Source organism: Sceloporus occidentalis, unplaced genomic scaffold (assembly GCF_023333645.1).
Source record: "Sceloporus occidentalis isolate IW3139 unplaced genomic scaffold, rSceOcc1.0.p SCAF_13, whole genome shotgun sequence".
Lineage (NCBI taxonomy): Eukaryota > Metazoa > Chordata > Lepidosauria > Squamata > Phrynosomatidae > Sceloporus > Sceloporus occidentalis.
In genome coordinates this window covers 824,663-846,684 of record NW_028316993.1, presented here as the reverse complement: position 1 = coordinate 846,684, position 22,022 = coordinate 824,663, and the positions used below count along the sequence as shown (strand labels likewise).

The 22,022-nt window shown below is 48.1% G+C and overlaps 2 protein-coding genes across 3 annotated transcripts; one reads left to right on the top strand and one right to left on the bottom strand.

Annotated features, from left to right (window-relative positions):
* Positions 1-1,530: 1,530 nt before the first annotated feature.
* On the top strand, positions 1,531-8,523 carry LOC149304472 (protein phosphatase 1 regulatory subunit 14A-like). Its single transcript, XM_089478671.1, has 4 exons — positions 1,531-1,872; positions 5,707-5,787; positions 6,920-6,952; positions 8,069-8,523. Exons 1-4 carry the CDS (start codon positions 1,645-1,647, stop codon positions 8,189-8,191), a joined length of 465 nt encoding a protein of 154 aa, XP_089334797.1. The 5' UTR covers positions 1,531-1,644; the 3' UTR covers positions 8,192-8,523.
* Positions 8,524-17,510: 8,987 nt separating this feature from the next.
* Positions 17,511-21,764, bottom strand: LOC149304471 (cdc42 effector protein 2-like). 2 transcript variants are annotated; one of them, XM_089478734.1, is made up of 2 exons: positions 21,662-21,764; positions 17,511-19,151 (listed from the first exon to the last, which is right to left on the bottom strand). In XM_089478734.1, the coding sequence occupies exon 2, from the start codon at positions 18,956-18,958 to the stop codon at positions 18,245-18,247; it is 714 nt and encodes a 237-aa protein (XP_089334860.1). In that variant the 5' UTR covers positions 18,959-19,151; positions 21,662-21,764; the 3' UTR covers positions 17,511-18,244. The 2 variants fall into 2 exon arrangements, with proteins under 2 accessions (XP_089334860.1, XP_089334861.1); XM_089478735.1 differs by lacking the exon at positions 21,662-21,764 and adding an exon at positions 21,307-21,328.
* Between the last annotated feature and the right edge of the window lie 258 nt (positions 21,765-22,022).

Genomic DNA, 22,022 nt, shown 5'->3' with positions numbered 1-22,022 from the left:
AACAGCATACCTCCAAAGTGGCCCAAAGCAGCTTTAATTTGGTCTGTCTCTATGGGGCCACTCTTTGGTGGGTTTTTGCTTGAAGAGCCTGGAAAGTCAGGCTCCTGATCCCCCAAATCTCCTTCTTGGAAGGGCCAACTCCTGGAGGGAATCCAGCCTTCCTGGCGCATCACATTTTCTGGAACAAGAAGAACCAGCGGAGGAAGTGTGACTTCTTTCCTTTCCTTTCCTTTCCTTCCTTCCTTCCTTCCTTCCCAGCTGCTTGTTTTGCTTCTGTTGCAGACATGTTCAAAGGGACTTGTGAGTCAGATCAAAGGAGGGGGGGCAATGAAAGTATTCTGGCCCTATAGCCAAGGCTCCCTCCATTTCCCCCCAAAGCAATGCCCACATCTCCCCTTTCTTCCCTCCCAGCTGGGCTGGTAATACAAAAGATATTTCAAATTGAATTTACTTTAGAGTCAGAATTATATCTTCCAAATATGGCAGAAAACAAACGAGTTTATCGAACGGGAGGAACTTCTCTTAAATTCGAATGAAAAGAAAGTGGGGAACCTGCCAAAAACTACGGATGCCTGCCATGAGAGCCTTTGGCTTCAAGTTAAATCTGTTTGGAGATAGAAGATTGGTTAATGTCATTCATCCAGCGAGATGTTTGTTCGCACAAACACTGTGCAAAATAAAACAGACAAAACGTTGTCTGTTGTCGTGCCAAATCCAAGGTTGCGTTGCGGCGAGAAAAGAAATGGGAAGGGAAAGCAAAGGAAAGAGGAAACGGCTGTGAGCCAAAAATGAGAAGAAAGAAATCTGACAGTGGCTGAGGATTTATCGCCCGCAGGATGTCTGTCTCCAGGCACCGCAACATCCTTTCTCATCCAAGGAGGAGAAAATGGCCATCCCCCCCCCCGCATCCAAGGGAGGTCATGGGGTCAAGAAATGACCTCTTCTCCTTTCCTCCAGGCAGCAGGAGCACTGCTTTGCCTCCCAGCGGCAGCCTTTCAGCCTTTTCGAGAGCAAAGGCCTTGCTCATCTGTTCCAGGAAAAGCTCCAAAGAATCTTGTAGCACCTGCTTCTGTGGACAGAGAGGAAGGAAGGGTGATCCGCTTCTCCTAAGGTGAAAACATAGAACCATAGAGTTGGAAGAGACCATAAGGACCATCTAGTCCAATCCTCTGCCATGCAGGAACTCTCCATCAAAGCATCCCCATTGACAGATGGCCATCCAGCCTCTGTTTAAATTCCTTGGAGATCTTTAAACAGAGACTGGATGGGCATCTGTCAGTGGGGATGCTTTGATTGAGAGTTCCTGCATGGCAGAATAGGGTTGGACTGGATAGCCCTTGCAGTCTCTTCCAACTCTAGGATTCTCTATGGTCCTGTGCTTCTAGTAGCCCAGGACAGTGGCAGCCAGAGCGTGCACTGCGTGTCTCTGCCACTAGATGGCGCCGGAGTGTCTTGGCTTGGCTTGGCTTTGCTGGAGGGGGCGTCCGGCAGATGGCACTGAAGGTCCTCCTCTTGCCGGACCCAGGGATGCTCCAGGGAAGAGGGAAGAAGGAAGAGGGAGGATCCCAGCCCCAGCTCCTCCTCCTGGGCTGCTATAAAGCCCCCTTCCCCGCCGGGCGTCCCGTCTAGCAGAGAGGACCAGGGATGGCAGCCAACCGAGTGGGAAGGCGCCTGGGTCGGGCTTCTCCGGCGCGTCCCTCCGCAGCGGCAGGGCTCTCCCCGGGGGTCTCTCGGACGGAGCGGACCCCGAGCCCCGGACTCCAGCGACGCCAGGCCCGGGTGACCGTCAAGTACGACCGCCGCGAGCTCCAGAGGCGCCTCGACACCGAGAAGTGGATCGACGGCTGCTTGGAGGAGCTCTACCGGGGGCAGGTGGGTCCGAGAGGAAGAGGGAGACCCGGGAGACCCCCGTCCGCCCCGTCGAGGAAAAGCTTTGGGTTCCAATTTAGGGAAAGGGAAGGATGGAGGGTGCGTCCTGGCTCGGGCTCCTTGGCAGGGTGACCAAATGGGTGTCCTCCATTTGGCGGTGCCTTCTCTTCCTTTGCGGCCAGCCTGGGAGGGCGCAAGCCTTTGCCATGGGGTTGTCCATCCTTCTTCTAGCTGGTGCCCCGAGGAAGGGCTCCTTCGACCCTCCAAAGATAGTGGTTCTTCAGGGGGGAGGGCTGTCTCTACACTGTTGAAATGGTGCAGTTTGACCCCACTTTTAAGTGCTCTCGTTCCATCCTATGGAATCCTATGGAACCCTGGGATCTGTAGTTTTGCAAGGCCTTCTCTGCCAAACAGGGCTGCTGCTGTTGTTGTTGTGTGCCGTCAAATCGTTTCCAACTTTATGGCGACCCTGAAGGGTTCTTGGCAAGTGTCTTCAAATAGGATTTGCCATTGCCATAATAATAATGTAGTGATGTCTCACCCATCTGGTTTGGTTTCAATTGCTAGAGAGGACCTTCACTATGGGGTCTCTGTGAGTCTCACTGTGGGTCTCTATGGGTGCATCTACATTGTCAAAATAATGCAGTTTAAAACCACGTTAAGTGCTGTAGCTCCATCCTATGGAACCCTGGTTTGTGTCGTTTTACAAGGTCTTTCCCTTTCTCTACCAAAGAGGATTGGTGCTTCATCAAACTACAAAGCCCTGGAGTCTCTAGGATGGAGACATGGCAGGTAAAGCGGTGTCACGCTGCATTGCTTCTACAGTAGATGCATCCTGTGGCAGTGTCAAGCACTGACCTCTTGAGTCTGGTCTCATCTGCTTTTCCTTTCGGCAGGCATGGGGTTAATTAATCCTTTGAAGGATCCTCTTAATCTGCCCCCAGCCTTCTGCCCCAGCTGCAGACCCAGACCCAAGGGAGCAGGAGGCTCTGGGGCTGCCATCTGCCCTGATGGGGAGGCGCATCTGGTGTGTGGGGAGAGGGATGCTCTGTCTAGAAAGGCGTTTAGCCTTTAAAAAGAGCGGTTGGGAGAAAAGGGATAACAGGGAGAGTTCTTCTGGCTCCCAGAATGCACTCTGGATCGCTTGGGAACCTGATATGATCAGATGATTGCAAGTCCCATCATGCCTGCTTTTGCCCCATGCTGTTTAAGCACTATCAGAGCTGGAGTCCATCTCTACTTGATGTTTTTGGCCTTGCTGTCATGAGCAGGTTGTGGCTTGGTCCAGCTGGAAGCCGTCCTGGATTTGTATGCTTATTTGCTTTTCATATTTGTAAATAATAATAATAATAGTAATAGTAATAATAATAGTAATAGTAATAATAATTGCCAATCCCATACATCAGATAGCCTTTTAGAAGCACTGCTGGGACTCTGCATTTGTGGTGGATCTTGCACTCCAGGCCTGTATTCTGTGGGTCTCCGTTCATAGGGACTTCCCTTTGTCCAACCTATCTGCCTTCCTCTTGGGCTTCTCTCCACTTCTTGGTGTAATTCAGCATCCTCTACATCTCGCTGAGTCTAGTCTGCATGATCAATGGAAGCAGTTGAATAGACTTGCCTGATTTGTGAAGGGTAGTGATGTACTGGAACCAGGGCTTCTGGGGTCAAAGCTCCAGGAGTTTTGGATGAACAGGGTTCCTAACATCTGTCACCTCCACTTCTTGGGCTCTCCTCTTCTGTCTGAATCTGCCGTTTCCATAATAACTAGAGTTGCAAATTGATATCTTCAGCACTTATATGCCAGCCAAAGTATTTGGAGATGGGATAGAAGACGACTTGTTCCCGGTATTGTTATTATGCTTTATTTATATAGCACTGTAGATGAAAACTGTAAGAATGCAGCTGCCAAGGCTTCTGGGCTCTCCATTGTTGCTATAGAGAATTGTTGTTACACTAGTAGTTATGGGTCAGCTGGCTGTGAACTAGGGTTTTACCTCCTGTTTACCACCAGCGTGTCGCACAGGACTGTGGTGGGACTGCTTGTATGTGGATGATGGACCATTTCTTACAGGTGTGGTTTGGTAATTTTAGACTCTAAAAGTGATAGCCTAGAACTCCCAATCCCTTTAAATGGCATCCTGTTTTTTAATCCCAGCTAGAATAAACCTATAACCAGTTATTGAATGGTTAGTTAACACATTGATAGCCCTATTCTAGTTGAGACTAACAGTAAAATTTAGTCTCCTGCTTGTGACGTATAGTAACTATTTCTCTCCAGCTTCCTGCTGCCTCATCGTTCATTGCTTTGTAACCATGCTTAATGCCTAATTCTTTTAAATGTACAGTGGGCCCTTGGTATCCACTGGGGTTTGGTTCCAGGGACCCCTGTGGATAACAAAATCCATGGATGCTCAAGTCCCATTAAATGCAATGGCACTGTAAAATGGTGTCCTTTGTATAAAAGGGAAAATCAAAGTTTGCTGTTTGGAATTTATACTTTTTAAAAACATTTTCAAGCCATGGATGCCTGGATCTGTGGATTAAAAAAATCCGTGGATAAGGAGAGCCAACTGTGCCAACAAAAACAGTTTCCCAACCTTGTTCCACGTTTTACATTTACTTGAACACCTTTATGGCTACAAGAATAAAGGGTGGAATTTGTTCCTGCTGCCCTAACGTCACACTTGTACTTGTGACGAAGCAAAGCGAGGGTTATAAAATGAGCCTCTAATGATGCCTGGGCCCCTGGTTGTAAATTCTTTTCCAAAGTGAAAAGGAAAGAAGCCTGTTGATCACGAGTGGCACTGTTCATGATGGCACCTGATAAGGCCCTGCCTGGCATCATGCTCCCCATCATCTGCTCTTCTGTCTCTTTGTGACTGCTTACTTTGAAGGTCCTGAGATGAAGAGGTGACAAATGGTTAGTTGCTTCTCCTTGTGTGGATTGTAGAAATGTGCATGTATCGTCACTAGGCAAATTGCAGAGAAACAGTTAATGGGGAAGTAAGCGCTGTCCACCCTTTGACTTTATGGCAACCTCCAAAGTTTTATCTTCCTACCCAGGGAAGATTTTTGCAAGGGGGTGGAGAAGGGACAGATGGAGAGAATCTGGCCTCTGCAGCGCTTCTTTCCAAATTTTCCATGAAAGGAGAGAGTTTCCAGTCTGACTGCCTTTTCTCATCCCCAGGGAGTCTGACTTGGCTGGCTGGCCAGTTCTATCGCCAGGCTCCAGGCTGGGTTGCTCCCTTGTACCCAGACCTATGTCACAAGCAATGATGGGGGTGCTGTGTTTGCCCACTCGCACACATTAGCAAGGCCATGGTTGAATGCAATGGCACATGTAAAAGCAGATCTTCCAATGCAGCACGTGCCTCCTTTCCCCTGTGCAAGGCCTCATGCATTGGCTCAGAGTTTGCAAAGCAAGGAACATGGCTTTCCTCCCACACTCCCTGGGAGTAGAGTTGTTGGGTAAGAGAGCAGCAGCTGGTCCTGGATCACTCCCATCTGGAACTCGGAAGGAGGGAAGGAGAAGTTACAGCTGCCACCTATATCTTTCAGATGCTGATCAGAGAGAAAGGGTGTGTGTGTTTGTGCTGGTTGAAACTCCCCCACTCCCCAAACAAACCTGTGGGTGGGAGGCTGACCTTTGACAGCCCCAGAGTCTGCTTTTCCTCGAGTGCATTTTACGATCTCCAAATTGGGAACAGCCAGTATAGCCTTAAGAGGGCTTTGAAATGCACAAATGGATACAAGTCAGCTGTGGTTAATTTGCTCATTCTGGGGGAAGACCTGTGTTGCAACCTGGTTCCAAAGACCCTTTTGCTCTTGTTGCAGGAAGCAGAGATGCCTGATGAGGTGAACATCGATGCTCTCCTGGAGATGACCACAGACAGTGAGAGGGCAAAGAAAATACAGGTTGGTAGATGCCTTGGATTCAGATTTAGAGGCAGGGATCTCAAATGCATGAGCCTGTCAGCCCAAGATAAGACAGAGGAAACAAAAATTAAAGGGCAAAGCATGAGCTATTGGTGCAGGTATTGTCTCTGTAGCCATATGGCATGATTAAATCATCTGGCAGTGATTAGAAGCAACATTAAAATGAGTAAGTGCTTGGAGCATGAAGAAAAGGAGAGGGCATGAATGCATGCAGAAAATTCTGGGCCCAGCAGTGGGAATAGGCCAGCAGTGTTCCAATACTTGTAATTCTCTTTATGTGAACCGAGGAATTGGGCTTGAGTATAGAAGAACCAACACTTGCCTGGAATAATCTAATAGTGGATTATTCCAGGTAAAAGGAACAGTGCCTAAAGCTGCACTTGGGTATTAACAGACAAACATAATTGAAATGGAGCCAACTGACTGTCGTAGTTTGAGTATTGTACAACTCAAGAGAGCTCAGGGCTTAAAGCCCTAGTCAGTCATTGAAACCCACTGGGTGACCTTGGCCAAGTCATGCTCTCAGCCTAAGATGGAGACAATGATAAACCTCTAAATAAATCTTGGCACATGATAAAGATGGTACATGACAACAAATAATGAAAATGAAATGAATTGACATACTCCTGAGTTACTCCACTTGGCTCTCAGTACAAATTGGAAAGCTCAGGGAAGCCCAGCCATCCTCCAGTTTTCCAAAACACGCCAGGGATCAAAGGGGGAAGAGAGGTGATGCTGGGGTGTTAGAGAGGCACTTTTTCAGGGGGGTTGCATGATACCATAGTTAAACTGGGGACCAAGCCAGAGGCCAAACTGGAACAGGACCACTCCCAACTTGATGGACAAAATGTAAAGCAGCCAATAGAATTCAGCTTGTTCTATTAAAAGGTGGAGGGCAGCAGTTGATCTGGAGTATCATGAAAGACCAATGAATTGTTAATTTATTACAAGTGTACTTTTGCTTCCATGTGGAGAGGCTTTCCAGAGGACTTCACTGGCCTTGGGTACTATGCACTTTGGGTTGGGAGGGTTAGTTGAGTGCTACTCTTTGCTGCACAGTGTTCGAGGCTGGCTCTGCTGTTCCCCATTTTTTACTCTTTTCCTTTTTCAGGGCATCTTGGGATCATGCCACAAGAACACAGAGGTAGGTGCCTTTTCTCCTTGAGCACTAGTAACTTCCAGGCATTTCCCTGGACCCATGGGAAGCATGGCAGAAGGGGACATCTTACTGTAAGGCCTAGGACTAGTGCTAACTGCTGAAAAGTAGCTGCCTGACAGTTGTGAAAACTGCAGTGGGGGCCGGGGGAAAGGTGGAAAACTGCTATTCTGTGCAGATCTCCCCACATTCCTTGAAGTAACACTGACTTTGTAATGCCCTTCTCTCTGGGCTGGGTGCTCAAACTCCCCAAGGAGGATTCCTGAGTCCCATTGCCACCTGGTCTGTCCAGAAAATCCCAGTTCCCGCTTATGGTTCTGTTGTCACTGGTCAGGAGTCTACATCAAGTAGTCCAACTGCACCGTTCCATTTCTGCTCTCCTCATCTCTCTCTTTCTTTTAATTTGGGGTAAAAAGGGTTATCTTCTAGCTCTTCACACTCCTTCTACATACACCAGTCAAACTATCTGCACCCATGAGGGTCACTGATTTGGAGAGAAGAGAGCGAGCAGGGAGGCAATTCAAACACTGAGAAACCTCAACTCAGTGGGGAAGGAAATGAGAATGAGCTCACAGATGGAGTGCACCTTTTTAACTTTCCACCTAGAGTGATATTGGTTGAATTCCCTCCTTGCTGTCTTTTTCTCATTACTGGTAAGTGGCAGCTCCTCCTGGCTTGACAATTGTGGTAATAGGTAATGTGGAATATATGCAACAGGCTATAGAATGGCACCTGATATTCTGTCCAAAAAAGAAACATATGCGTGTGTCACTAACAGAATCCTAGTCAAGGTTTCTTCCATCCCGCCCCATTCTACCTTGCCAACATCTGACCAGAGAATCCTTTGGCTAGCTGGAAGCACAGAGCAACATCCCTGCATTGTCCTGTCAATGATACTCAGGATGGGCCTGGCTGCTTTCAGAAGGGGATGCTGATGATGGTTGGGAATGGGGCACTTATAGGGACAGTGAATTTGGTCCATGAGGAATCGACATTTTGAACCACCCCCAAACTAGATAGTTGCCCAGACTGTTGGCATTATCCTCATCATGGGAACTAGGAAGTCATAACTTATCCTCCATCCTTACTGCCTTTCTTCTGCAGGAGTTCATCCAAGAGCTTCTAGGGAAGCTGCGAGGCCTTCGAACAGAGCATGTCCTCCGACGAACAAGCCCCAGCAGCCGGGGGGATGTGGAGCCAGGCACTGAAATCCAGGAGCAGGTGTGAAGTTGATGGGCAATGCAAGGACCTGATCACGATCAGGGAGGGACTTCTCATTAGTCCCCACAAGCACTGCCAGGATGGCTTCCTCGCTGTGGCCGTGCCTGGCTGTGATAATGCTGCCACTGAGGATGATGGTGTTGTCATTGTCCCAGCTGCCAAATTGCCAGCGGAGCTGAGATGTACAGACGTTTGCCAGGGCAGCTGCATCGCAGGGTCCTTTTCTGCTGCAGCAGCATTTTCAAATAATTACCTCCTGCCACATTGTATAAATCTGTATAGTGAACTGTATCCTGTGCTTTGGGTTTCTCCTGTAATAAAGTGCTTTGTCTTTATTTCTCGTGGCTCAGAGCTGCTGTTGTTGCACAGAAGCATGAATGGTGGAAAGAGATACCTGCCACTTGGCTGCATGTGGCTCCTGGGCAAAGCTCCTTGGCAACCTCCACATCTCTTCCAAGGGCATGGGACGCCATGCCTCTGACTGTTGCCTGCTAGAGGGAAGGCTCCCATGGAGGTCATAGTGACAGCAAATAGTCATTCAAAGCCCAACTTACTAACCCAGGATCCTTTGAAATGTGACTGGCCAGTGGAACAGCCCTCTGGACTCAAGCTACACTAGATGAGCCGACTCATCATCCTTTTTGCCACTGCAAGCTGGAGGATTTGCTACCGGCTGCTGAACACCTTTGTTCCCCTTTCTAATACTGGAAGTAACAGTGGCTGCCATTGCAGCTTCCACCAACTACCAAGTCTCCCAGCTGCACCAGCTCTTGTTGTTAGGTGCCTTCAGGTGCATCCTGACTTGTGGCAACCCTATCCTAGTTTTCTTGGCAAGATTTATTCAAAGGAGCTTTGCTATTCCCTTTCTCTGAAAATAGTCCATAGTAGCAATAGCACTTACATTTCTGTCCCGCTTTATAGCGCTGAGTACTCTCTAAGCAGTATACAATGTGTTAGCCAGTTCTCCCCCCCCCCCCCAAGAAACTCAGTTTACTGACCTACAAAAGGATGGAAGGCTAAGCCAACCTGGAGCCCTACAAGATTGAACTCACATGTTTTGATTGCAGTACTGACATTCAACTGCTGCACCACCAGGGCTTCTGGCATTTCTGGGTGGTCTCCCTTCCATGTTGTAACTAGGCCTGACCTTGCTTAGCTTCCAAGGTCAGACAGTATCTGATGCCATCAGACTATTTAGGGAGCTCTAGTGTGGGGTAAACTTTTTGCTCTACTAAGCCTCTCAGCACCTGGCTACAGGGGAGAAGCCCCAGGTCCAGCTCAGTTGCCAAGGTTGCCTCTGCCATGGCAGAGGCAAAGAAAGCTAGATATCTGCTGTCCCAGTCCCAAGAAGGCAGTTTCTGTGTTTGACCGCCAGTCCTGCCTGGTTGAATAGCCCATCACTTGCCCCACTTCTGCTAGAAACAAGCCCCTGGGGAAACGCCAGTTGAAAGTCCAGCTTGGGTGCAGCCATAACAGTGTAAACACCGTAAGCCCTGGAGTTCTTTCCCCAGGGTGACCAGATGTCTTAACCGCAATGGTGGACAAGGCACCATAAAATATAAGGCGTTCAAGAAAAACGTTGGATATTACAAAACCAAAACTAAAAACGCTAATATGCTGCTTAAGTCATGTTCAAAATGAACGACATTTTGGAATTCCTCCAGGACAGAAGGCTGAAACATATGACATGTCCTGGAAAAGGAGGGTGGCTGGTTGCCCTGCCTTTTCCAGTATCTAGAGAGATCTTGTAGCACTTTTGAGACTAACTGCAAGAAAAAAGTTGGCAGCATGAGCTTTCTTAGACTTAAGTCTAGGAAGGCTCATGCTGCCAACTTCTTTCAGTTAGGCCTGTTACAGACTGCCAAAATAAAGCTGCTTCTGGTCTCTTTGGAGGCATGCTGTTTAAATGATGCATGCAGCCTAAGAATCCGGAAGCTGCACCAAAGCTGCCCTCCAGTGCTTAGGAATGGAGTGTGGCTTTGGCGCGACCTCCAGACTCTTGGGACCCATGCATCATTTAAATAGCATACCTCCAAAGAGACCCAAAGCAGCTTTATTTTGGCAGTCTGTAACAGGCCATAGTCTCAAAGGTGCCACAAGATCTCTCTACATACTGATTCTATATACTATCTTTTGAGTTCTGCCTTTTTTAGACTGCCCTTCCGCTCAGTGATGGACCGTAATGGCATGTGGGTGGTGGACTGGTCAACCAGTGGGTTTTGGAATAGCCTCTCCCTGCAGTGCTTGTTTACAACAGAGGATAAACAGCAGCTGCATGCAAGTGGCTTCATCTTTGTCCTCTGGAAAGGGAGGGAGGCAGCATCCGTTGGGATGTATTTGAACACCAGGAAGGGCAGGCTCCTTCACCATCTTTAAAATTGCTGGAAGACAGAAGTGCTCTTGACTTGGTGTGGATCTTCCATGCTGGGGAAAAACTCCAAGGAGCGCGGGTGCAAACAACCCTTTTAATAGTTATCACAGGGGTGGCTGTGGCTTGAAAGGCCTTCTGGTGCCCATCCTTTGGGTATCCGAAGTGGCCCTGCCCTGGCCAACAGGACTGGCACATCTGCACAGTGTCAGGATCCTCAAGAGATTGCGTGGGGTCCTGGGTTTTCTTGGGCTTTAAGCCCATCCAAGCAGGCTTCTTGCTATCAGCAGCTGCTCTGGCAACCCCCATCGGCATCAGCGGCCGCAAAGGGAGGAAGGAGAGCCTTTTATGGTCTGGCTTGTTCATTTGGGCCCGGCCAGGCCATGGGAACCAAACTGTTTGCGTTCTTTCACCTGCCACCCCCGATTCTGTCACCATTGAAATACCAAGTGTAATGACCGGAATGTTTGTTGTTTTTGTAAAAACCCTTTTTTGAAAGAGATAGAGCTGTGCTGTTTCAGCATCAAATGGAAAGAGAGGGAAGGAATGCAGCGGCATCTTTTCAGACTGATTTATTTTACTGAGGGCATCTGAATAGGATTACAGTCCACAAAGAGACGTGCTAAAATCAACCAGTTCAAAGGTGCTGCTAGATTCCTCCTCTCCCTTTACCTTAAACTATCAGAACTGTTCCTTTCCCAAAAATGAGATTTAATCCCTTCTGGACATTCCAGTACCGAGCTGGAGGCAATGCTCTGAGTAGGGTATGGATGTGAAGGCTGAGAGTTGCTAGCCATTTGTGGCTACTTTCCAGCCATCTTAGCTGTGATGCCTGCTGCCTCCAGGGACACACACACTGAGCCATTCATTCATCTTCACCGCATTCCCCTCCCTTGCATTGTCTTTCTTCTCCATCAATGGGTCTCTGTTGACCAGGCTAACCTGTACCAGCCACTGTCAGACCCAGGAGTGTAGCTATGATGGAGGCAAGTGGAGAGGGACACATTAAGAAAACTGTGTCCCCAAATTTCAGGCATTGCAGAGTGACACACAACGTCATTCACTCTTCTATTTGCTGTGTGTGTCTCTCCCCAATTTTCTTTTAAGAATTCTATAACTTCCTTCCAGTCTTCTGTTGATTTACTTTTTGTATCATTCCTTAATGCCTGTGTTAGTTTGTCCATTTCTGTTCCATCATATAATTTCAAAAAATTCCAGTTAACCCTGTCAAACTTTCTCGCAATCTATAAATATCAAAGCCCAGTTGAGTATCACAGCGTTTCTCACGAAGCTCAATTGAATTTAACAAATGGCCAACATTATTTTTTTAGACTTCGGCCAGGCAGAAAGCCAGATTGATCAGGGTTGATGTATTCGTTCCTGATGGGTTTGAGTCTCTTTGCTAAGGCAGCTGCAAATATTTTATAATCAACGTTAAGCAAAGCAATGGGGCGATAGTTTTTTGGCTCAAGGGTGTCATCTTCACTTTTGGGAATTAAAGCTGGGTTACATTCCCGCCAAGAGTTAGGTATTTTCCCATTCACAACTTAATTCAGAACTGACCCAAGAGGACTCAACAGTTCTTCAGAAAAAGCTCTATAATATTCAGCCGGGAATCCGTCCGGACCCATGGCTTTCCCAAGATTAGTTTCCATAATAACATTTTGGATTTCCTGAGCAGTTAATTCTTTATTAATGGTTTCAGCTTGTTGTGGATTTTTAAAATCTAAATATTGGTTGATTAAATCTGCAGGTATCCAATCTTGCCTAAATAGGTTTGCATAATAGTTAACGGATGCTTTTTCAATCTCTTTCTGTTTATAATATACTGTATCGTTATATTTTATCTTCAGAAGTGACCTTTTCTGCTGCTCACTTCTTAATTCATAGGCGAGGAATTTCCCTGGTTTATTTGCTGAGTAAAAGAATTTTTGTCTAGTAAATTTAAGTCTCTTATTTAACTGGTCTGTTAACAACAAAGAAAGTTCTTAGATTGCAAAGTCGACTTAGCAGCTCCAACCTCTGTAACTCCAAATCAAAAAAGTCCCACGGAGGTAGTCACGCCTGAAGCCACTTGGGAATTCGAACACTCAATGCAGCTTCTGGCAGCAGCTGTCCACTATCGTAAATTAAATTTGAATGTAAACAGAACCCACAAATTCGGGACGTTTACCACACCGAATTGCTGCTAAATATAATGTGAAGTTAATTAATGTGACGTTAATTAAACCGAAGTTAAACCGGAGAAAAACACCACCTTTGTACTTTTGGCATTTCCTGAAAGTAAAAAGCTGCCGTTTTTCTCCGGTTCAACTTCGGTTTAACTTCACGTTTTCTTCATGTTAACAGCATGTGATAAATTTTGGGCATTTTCGGGTTTTCTCCAATTTAACTCACCTTTAAATCTCGTTTTCTCGCAGGATCTCACTAGTGGGATAAACTCTTGAGAGTTGAAGGGTAATTTCTTTTGTGGGGAATTATAGGAGGCAATGCCCTCATCCCCAGCGCCACCAAAGTTACTGGGCCTTGCAGACGGCTGATGCACTTTACCTCTCATCTCTCTAGAAGAGGCTGCAAACCTCCACCCCATGGATTCCAGGAGGGGACCCAGAGAACTGCTACATGCCTGCCAACTGCCCTGATCAATCCTCTTTCCCATTTTTTCCAGCTGCTTTGAAAACATCCCAGTTGCTTCTTCCCACTGACTTTCCCCCTTTGTCCTCAGCTTGCTTCAACTGCAGCAGTCAGAGTGGAAAAATAATTTGCACTCCATTCGCAAAGCAGGGAGGAGTGAAGTGGAGTGGAGCGGAGGCCGAATCTTGCCTTTCCCAAAAAGCTCAGGCCAAAGCACATTGCTGCAGACTCTCCCAGCTTGTGTTTGTGTCTGCCATCTTGACCACACACTGATGTTGCTTGCCCACACGCATCCCAGTTTGCAACTGTGCAATGTTGGAGAGTATATGCTGGTAGCAATGGAAAGCCTACTTCTCCTCTGCCCCCTCTGCCTTTGTGTCGGATATCAGGGATGTAGCCGGGGGGGGGGGGGGTTTCTTGGGGTCCGGACCCCCCCTTCCATTAGAAAAATGAATGGTGCGTGCTGCTGTGCTGCTGCACCCAAGCCCCATTATAATGGTGGCACTTAGTCTGGACACCCCCCTTCCTAAAATCCTGGCTACGTCCCTGCGGATATGGGGCCCAAGCCAGCTGCCCCTCCTGTTTGGTTTGTGCCTTTTTAATAGGCAATCCAGCTTTCTCGTCCTCCCTCCACTGCTGCCCTGGCTCTGACTGCACCCAGCAGATGTCTCCCATGGGAACCTGGCTCATTCCCTTATTTGGGAACAGGCACAAGATAGATGGAGTGAGTCTGTGCGTGGGGGTTCTCTCTCTGAGTCCCTCCAGCGCAGTCCATCCATGCAGGGGATGTGGGAGGGACCCACACTCAGCAAAAGGAGCCCATTGGGAGCCCTTGCACTGGAAGGGAAAGGCTGAAAGAGTGGGAATATGGTCCAGCTGGGTCCTCAAGAGACGGCGTTCTACTGCTTCCGAGACTAGGACACAGAGCAATGGATGCAAACTGCAGGGAAAGAGACATTAGGAAGACCTTTCTGACAGTAAGAGCTGTTTGAGAGTGGAACACACTCCCTTGGAGAGTAGAGGAGCCTCCTTCTTTGAAGGTCTTTAAACAGAGGCTGGATGGCCATCTGTCGGGGATGCTTTGATTGTGTGTTCCTGCATAGCAGAATGGGGTTGGACTGGTCTGGATGATTCTTGAGGTCTCTTCCAAGAGTGGAAAAATAATTTGCACTCCATTAGTGATTCTATGACCCTGAGCTCTCTCTTGCTGTGCCCCAGCCATCTGTGTGGGAAGGATGGTGGAAACAGGGGAATAGGATGGGATAAGAAGTGCACATGTGTGCACCAAGGAAGGTTTGGGAGGTGCATCTGGTACTTGAGAACAGCAGTAGGAGCTGACCAAGACCAAGGGGGCTGGAAAAAGCAGGAACATTTTTCAGAGAAAGAGAAACGATAAGAGGGTGAGGCTTGGATGTGTAGGCCTCCGTTCCAGACAACAGCAAAGATGTTGTTTACACCTTGGAGGAATGAGTCATCTTGCTAAGAAAGCCCCTAATAAACCTAATCATAAGAACAGGAGCAGCACTTAAAGTTTATCCAGCTGTTAAGCTGCTCCCTTTCAGGTTTGGGGGTAGGGAGAAAGGAATGCCAAGTTCCCCACTCTCCGCCTTCTCTTCCTTAGGATGCAGGCTCACTCTTTGGTGATCTTCTCTCCCCTGTCCAGGACATGTGTCCCTCCTTTACACCAGAGGGTTCTCACTTCTGCACCCCACTACAAGTTGCAAACTTGGAGGCCTGTTCTTGGACCCAGCCTTGGAAAGATGCACTCACCAGACACAGTGACCCTCTCTGGCCTCTCAGTGTCACTGGTTTAATTTTTCAGGCAGCCTGCCCAAACAGGATTGCATTGTTGTTTTGTTGTTTTGTGCCTTCAAGTCGTTTCCGACTTACTGCAACCCTTGCACGTTTCTTCAAAGGGGGCTTTCCATCGCCATCCTCCGAGGCTCAGAGACTGTGACCTGCCCCAGGTCACCCAGTGGGTTTACATGGCCGAGCCAGGATTTGAGTCCTAGTCCAATGCTTAAACCACACAAGATTTATCTGGAATAATTACCATTTGTCAAACTGTTCTGTTTTTTAACTGTGTGGCTCTCCAGACCTTAATGAACTACAACTCCCAGAATCACAGGTCTACTTGGAGTTGTGGTTTGGCAACATCTGGAGAGCAGTTAAGGGAGTAGCAATAAAATGAAGACATTGTTCCTCCTATAGAAATACCGTCCCCCATGAGATTTTCCTTCAGTCCCCAAATTTCTAGCATTTTACAAACTTAACATGTCAGTTGTGCATTCAGAAACAGAGCTTAGGCATGCAAAGCAAAGGGGCAAGCACAGTTACCAAGTTTATTGTAGTGGTTTGAGCATTGGACTATGAGTCTGGAGATCAGGGTTCGAATCCCCGCTCAGTCAAGGAAACCCACTTGATGGCCTTGGGCAAGACATACTCTCAGCCTCAGAGGAAGGCAATGATAAACCTTTGAACAAATCTTGCCCAGAAAACCCTGAAACAGGTTCACCTTCAGATGTTGTAAGTCAGAAATGACTTGAAGGCACGCAACAGCAACAAGAAGAAGAAGTTACCAAGGGAATGCAAACATAACAAACGTAAAGAGTTCCAGATGTTAATGCTTTTCAGTGCAATGGCAGACATTTGGGGACTGAAGGAAGATTTCATTTGGGGAGGCAGAATTTTTATTTGGGTGGCAATGCCCTGATTTTATACACACACACACACACACTGTTACACACTTCACAGCAAGAGCCAGCTACGTAATTCCCATCCGTGCCTTAAATGCATCTGGAGAGTAGAGTCACATGAGGACAAATGAGGGAATAAACTAGTCTTTGAGAGGCTAAGTGGAATAAGGATTTGGAGGGGATCAATATTATAGGATCTTGTCTCTCTATGCCTTGAATTGCACTGAATTCAGGATGGGAAGGAAGGAGACAGCCATCCTGCTCAGAAAGAGTTAAAGGACAGCTTTGATGGAATGATTGGCTAGTAGAGGCTGCCCCCTAGTGGCTGAAACACCCCAGGAAAGAACAACTGGCTATCAGTAAGTTTGGCAGCTTATCAAAACATTAAAGCACTGTTTGCCTCCTCTCTTTTTCCAAGTTTTGAGGCACTTTCCTTTCACTGCAACCAATATACAATTGTGTGCATGTATATGTGACTTCAGGTTCTCTGCCAACTTATGGCAACCCCATAGGACTTTCTTGGACAACAAATACTAAGAGGTGGTTTGCCAGTTCCTTGTTCTGAAATGCAGCCTACAGCACTGAGTATTTGTTGGTGGTCCCCCGCCTAATTACTAAGAAGGGCTGATGCTGATTAGCTTCCAAGATTAGATGGGATCTGGTGCCTTTACAATGCACAACTCCAGAAAGACCAGTGTTCCACTAGACTACTCTGACAACACCAAATTATTTTGAATGAGGCTAAACAAACTGCCCCTTTGGAGTGGCCTGCTGCCACCCCTTTCAGCACCGGATCACCACAGCCCTGATCTGGGAGCCACAAAAAGCGGCTCATTTTTGCACCGTAGAAAGGGCACCTTTGCCATGGTGGTGGCATCTTCTGGTGCTCCTTTTGGCACTACATCATCTGGATGCAGTGCCAAAGGAGTGCAGTGATGCCACTTGCTATGCGGTCAGGTGCATGGTGTGATGGCGGCGTCAGGGCAGCATTGGGGTGTGTGTTGTGTGGATGCCATGCCCCCACTCTGCCCTAAGGCCAGCGTTTATCACTGGTCTATACAACCTTAATGTTAAAAGAAAAAGGGATAGAGCCTTGAATCCCTTTATGTGACAAAGGTGGAATATAAATCCTTGAAATAAATAAAATAAAGTAGATTTCCAACAGGATCTGTCCAGTGGAGGGGAGTAGGCATCAAATTGGGAAATGCCTACTCTAAGAATGTATAAAATCCTATCTTTCTATCATGTGTTGGTGGGTTCTGAATTGGCAGTAATTTGGAGGAAAGGAGTTGTAAAGAGCATCATGGAAATGTCAGTCCAGGAATACAGCTGCTGTGAAGTAGACAGATTCCAATCTGGTGAGAATGAGCAGAAGACGCTTGAAGAAAACTGCCCCTGTTTTGCTGCCATTACGCCACTCCACTACTGCCTTGGCCACACTTGGAACACTGTATGCGCTTTTGGATGCTGTGCTTCAAAAGGATATTGTGGAGCCAGAAAATATGCAGAGAAGGGCAGCCAAAAGGATTACAGGGTTGGAGCAATTCCCTAAGAGGAAAGACTGCAAAACATAGAACTTCTTAGCTTACACACACACACACACACAAGCAAAGACAGAGAGGAGAGACACAATAGAGAACATTTATAAAACGTATATGCACATTAGAGTGAATAAAGACAATTTCTTTTGCCCCCTCACAATACTCAAACTTGGAGGGGTAACCCAATGAAATCCAGGTGATTCTGGCCAGATAAGAGCTAGAATTTTCACATGATTAGGGAAATTCACACAGCCACTCAATGCACTTAAAGCCACCCCTCTGAGATGTCTTTATGACACAAGCCCATGGAGGAGACCTCCAGCAAGTAGCCATTGGCCATGATGGCTTAGAGAGGGAAGATCCACATCTCAGTATGGGCCAGGGGACTGTTACCCTCATGTCTTGCTTTGTGCCTTGAGGGGAATGTTTCTACGAGAAACTTCCTGTTTCCAAGTTAGTCTGGCCTTTCTCTGCCCCAGTCGGATCCAGCCACCGAACTCCTTGTCTTTTCTGAAACTGGCATTGGAGCATGTCTGACGTGGCCATGGGTAGAAGTGCACATCAGAGGAGCCTCTTTTCTCAGGAAGCAACAGCACATGATCTCCAACATGAGCTCTGTCCAGCAAAGGCCTGTGAGGGTATCAGGGCCCACTTCCATTCCAGGCTAGGGTGGGGTGGAGAGCGGTCCCCACACCCATCACTTCTCTCTGGGGGCTGCTTGGAGACCTTCCCTCACCCAACACAGCCAGTTTTCTTTGGAGCTGCCCCCAGATCAGTCCCCTTCCACCTATGGGGTTGGCAGATAGGATGCACAGGCAAGCTACAGGGCTTTAGGGGCAGGCTGTCGGTATTCCTCCATGATACGCAGAACGTCATCCAAAATGGAAGGACCCAGGTCAAGGTCAAGATGGAGCAGGGATTCTGAGTGAGACAAGGATGTCCCGCAGGAGTAGGGTTGCTCTTGACTGTCTGTGTGGTGGTCCCTGCTGCCATTGCCCCCTCCCACAAAACAACCCTCAGGTGGAGGTGATGAAAAGGATACGGAAGAGGACAACGGGTCATAAGGTGCCATGGCCGAGAAGGAGAGGCCCTCAGCTCCACTGTGGAAGCAACCTTCTGCACAGCTGATGGACATGGAGCGCTGCTGCCCTCCGCTGGGCATCTCCTCAAGGTGTAGCCGTGGTGGCTTGGGTGGGGCCTGATCCTGGCCCTGAGCCCCACTGAACACAGGCATAGAGATGGCACTCTTCAGCAGAGTGCGGTAACCAGGGCCAGGTGGACAGCGGCCATAGGACTCATCCATCCCAGAGGAACTGCCGTGGCGTCCGAGGCGAGGCAGGAGGTCATACTTGCCCTGTAGGAAGGAGAGCTCTCCGAACATGTCATCCTCTCCGTCTAGGCCAATGTGGGCGCTGTGTCGGAAATCGCCCAGCGGTGGGCTGATCATGTCGCTCGACAGGACATCCCTCAGGCGCAGCTTCCGGCCCCGCTTGGGAGTTGACGTCTTCAGGTAGATGGGCGTCTTGGCCGGCATCTCCTCCCAGGATGCCCCTCTGCTCAGGACTGGCTATGCTCAAGGTAGTGGTGGAAAAACCTACTGCCGGAAGTGTGCAAATTCTCGTCTCACGGTCGTCAACTGCTCCTTTCTGGTCCACCAAGAAAGTGTACTTGCCTGATGTTGCCCTTCCTTGCTCAACTGTCACTGTTGAAGGGCATTCCACGCTGTCCTGGGAAAGGAAACCAAAGATAACATTATTTAGAAGTGGAGAGCACCCGCCAGACCAGGCCTCTGCTGAGCTTCCAGTCCCAATGCCTATGCGCAGAACTGTCACAACATGAACTCCTCCTCTGCTCCTTCTGGTATGTGGACATTCCCCAGGGGTCTAGAGCTGCATCCTGCTCTTTCCAAACTCCAGCCCACTTCCTGCCAAGATTGGAAATAAATTGCCTGTAATGAGGGATCTTCCTCACCCCACACATGCCCTGGGATTACTTGCTCCTTGGGGTATTAGGTGGGCCCCTGGGCAGAATCAGGATGGAGTCTCCTTCTCAGGGCAAAAATGAGGCTGAACCCTGACACAAGTGGACTCACTGTGGGACAACTGATTGTTCAAACACCCGCAATCGGTGGAGAATTTTCCACCACCTCCACCCTGATCTCCCTAGCCTTGCCCTTTGCTTTCACATTCAGGAGGAGACATTGGGTACGTTTCGCCTTCACACTCTGCCTCATTTGACAATTGAAACAATACTCTCTCAAGGTTTTTTTTAAAAATAAAACCTATAATTTAAAAATTAAATTGGCTTTCATTTTTTTTTACTGTAAATAAACATGTTTCTCTTAAGGAAGAGTTACACTAGTCTTACATAATCTGAGGAACAGCATGTTGACCTTGCAGTTAATCTCTAAATTGAATCACTTCCTTGTAGCACCTATTCAGGGTTATTAGAAGGCATCTCCATGTACATAAAAAACCAATTTGATCATTTTTCAGATAGGACAAGGCATTTCCTTCTTTCCAGATGGTAAGAAACTGCTCTCGTCTGCCTTGGTCTTGTCACTTGGGCCTCCCAATCACAGCATGTCGCATTTTTGTTTACGGTTTTCATGGGGAGAGGGGGGCACAGTGGATTAAGGAATGAGACACTGAAAAAGGACAAAACTATCCAATGTGCAGGTCCTTACATTCCCTGACCAGTGTTGGTTATAAGAAAGATCTTCCTGGGAACACTGCAAAGACATTTCCTCTGTAGGCAGCCTCACAGGTAGGATCAGCTATGCAAAAGTGATACAAAGCAGACAGAACCCCCTGCAAACTTCTGCAAACTTCTGTCAAATGAGGGATACCAAGCAGAAAGGAAGCCACAGTAAGAACCACCTCCCATTTCAAAGGAGACCAAAGCAAAAAAGCCACCTGCTCTCCTCGCTGGACCACAGCAAACTCTGCTCTATTGACGTACACACCTTTGCCAATCATCTGGGCAAACAAGTGCCCAGCTGGCACTGCTATGTTAACAATTTAAATGGGTTGACCGGAAGAACTATTGGTCAGGAGGAGATCGCACAGGGCACACCAGGCAATGCCAGCTGGGAGCCAGCCAAATGTCATGGCTAGAGTTGCCAGTATCCATGACAAATAGGGCTCCAGAGCCTTTCTCCTCATAACTGCTGTTTCTTGGCTGCAGGAAGAAGTGGAGGGGTAGGAGCCCTGAGCAGAGGATGGGCTCCTCTTATGTAAGAGGTGGCTTATCCCTTTTCCTCTGCCCTTCTCCTGCTCTAGCTCCCTGAATAGCTGCTCCCTGACAAATCCCCAAGTCGTCTGGATGAGGCCCTCCTCATGCTGACATGTTGCATAATGCGCTCCAACAAGCCCAGTGGTGGGATCAGAGAGAGGAAGGACAAGGTGGCCATGAAAGGGTGTGTGTGCGTGTGACCTTTTGACTTTCAGCCTTTTTAATATATATGCCGCTTCCTTCCTCGTATCTTCCACCCTCCAGAAAGGAAGCTGGCTCTATCACAAATGTCACTCCCATTCCAGGCCTGGAGAGGAAGGTCATGGTCTCCAATGGGGACTGAGCCTCAAGGCAAACTTCTGCTGCACAAAACTAGGAACCCAACACACATTCCCTGAACTGCCAAGGGTGCCAGACAAACACTTCTGCGTATGCACCTGGTCAAGGTTCATCTATGGGTTTACACAGGTGGAAAATGATGCCTACAACATACCTGTGGTAAACCCCACATACAAATAACACACAAGCAGGCACACATGGTTGCACCGCCACACACACCAAAGGAGAGAAACACAAACACACTCACACATGCACAGAGCAAGGCGGTAAGAGGAACACCAGGACTCTCTGCTCCTTTTTTGCCATTACCTTTCATTTTGCTCTGTGGACAACACTGGTTGCATTTCCTAAGGAATGTACTATAGACGAAGCCTTCCATTTCACATAACTCTGCCACAGCCTTCATGGCTGGCGGTGCCCCCTTCACATCCCCTTCAGTGAAACCTCATCACAAGGGACTACTGGGAATTGAGTTTGGTACTAGCAGTCCCTGTGACCATTTTCTACCCTCATTCATCATCAGCCAAGATAAGCCAAGTTTATCTTGAACCAACCCTTGCAAAATCTCCAAGTGCCCCCTTGTTCTAAGAACATGCTTTGCTTGAAAGTGCCCCATCCCACACTTCATTCTCCCATTCCTCCCTCCGCCAAGGACCAAACTTGCCTGCAGTTGTCCAGAGGCTTCCCTGCCGGCACTACACCAAAGCAGCTTGTGGGAACACTGAGCCCAACAAGCCCCTGGTGGAGCAGAGCCAGCCTGTGACGCAAAGCCAAAGCCCAGCTTAGTCTGCCTTGTCCCTCCCTCGCAGAAGGGCCAAGGAGAAAGAGAGAGAGTCCTTCCCTTCCATCCAACCCAACCCAGTCCAGCCCAGCCTGAACTCATCTGCAAGTTCAGCCTCCTTTCCAAAGAGGGTACTTCCTTGCAGCACAAAACAATGTTGTGATTTGGCACTTATGCTCTCCAACACTCAAAACATAATTTCTCACTGGCCCTGGGATCTGGCTCAGCTTCTTTGAGTGCTAGA

Excerpts from the sequence above, each read along its gene's own strand:
- LOC149304472 (XM_089478671.1), top strand. The coding sequence starts at position 1,645 with ATGGCAGCCAACCGAGTGGGAAGGCGCCTGGGTCGGGCTTCTCCGGCG. Across the intron at positions 1,873-5,706 it reads AGGAGCTCTACCGGGGGCAG|GAAGCAGAGATGCCTGATGA; the intron begins GTGGGTCCGAGA and ends CTCTTGTTGCAG. Across the intron at positions 5,788-6,919 it reads AGAGGGCAAAGAAAATACAG|GGCATCTTGGGATCATGCCA; the intron begins GTTGGTAGATGC and ends TTCCTTTTTCAG.
- LOC149304471 (XM_089478734.1), bottom strand. The coding sequence starts at position 18,958 with ATGCCGGCCAAGACGCCCATCTACCTGAAGACGTCAACTCCCAAGCGG.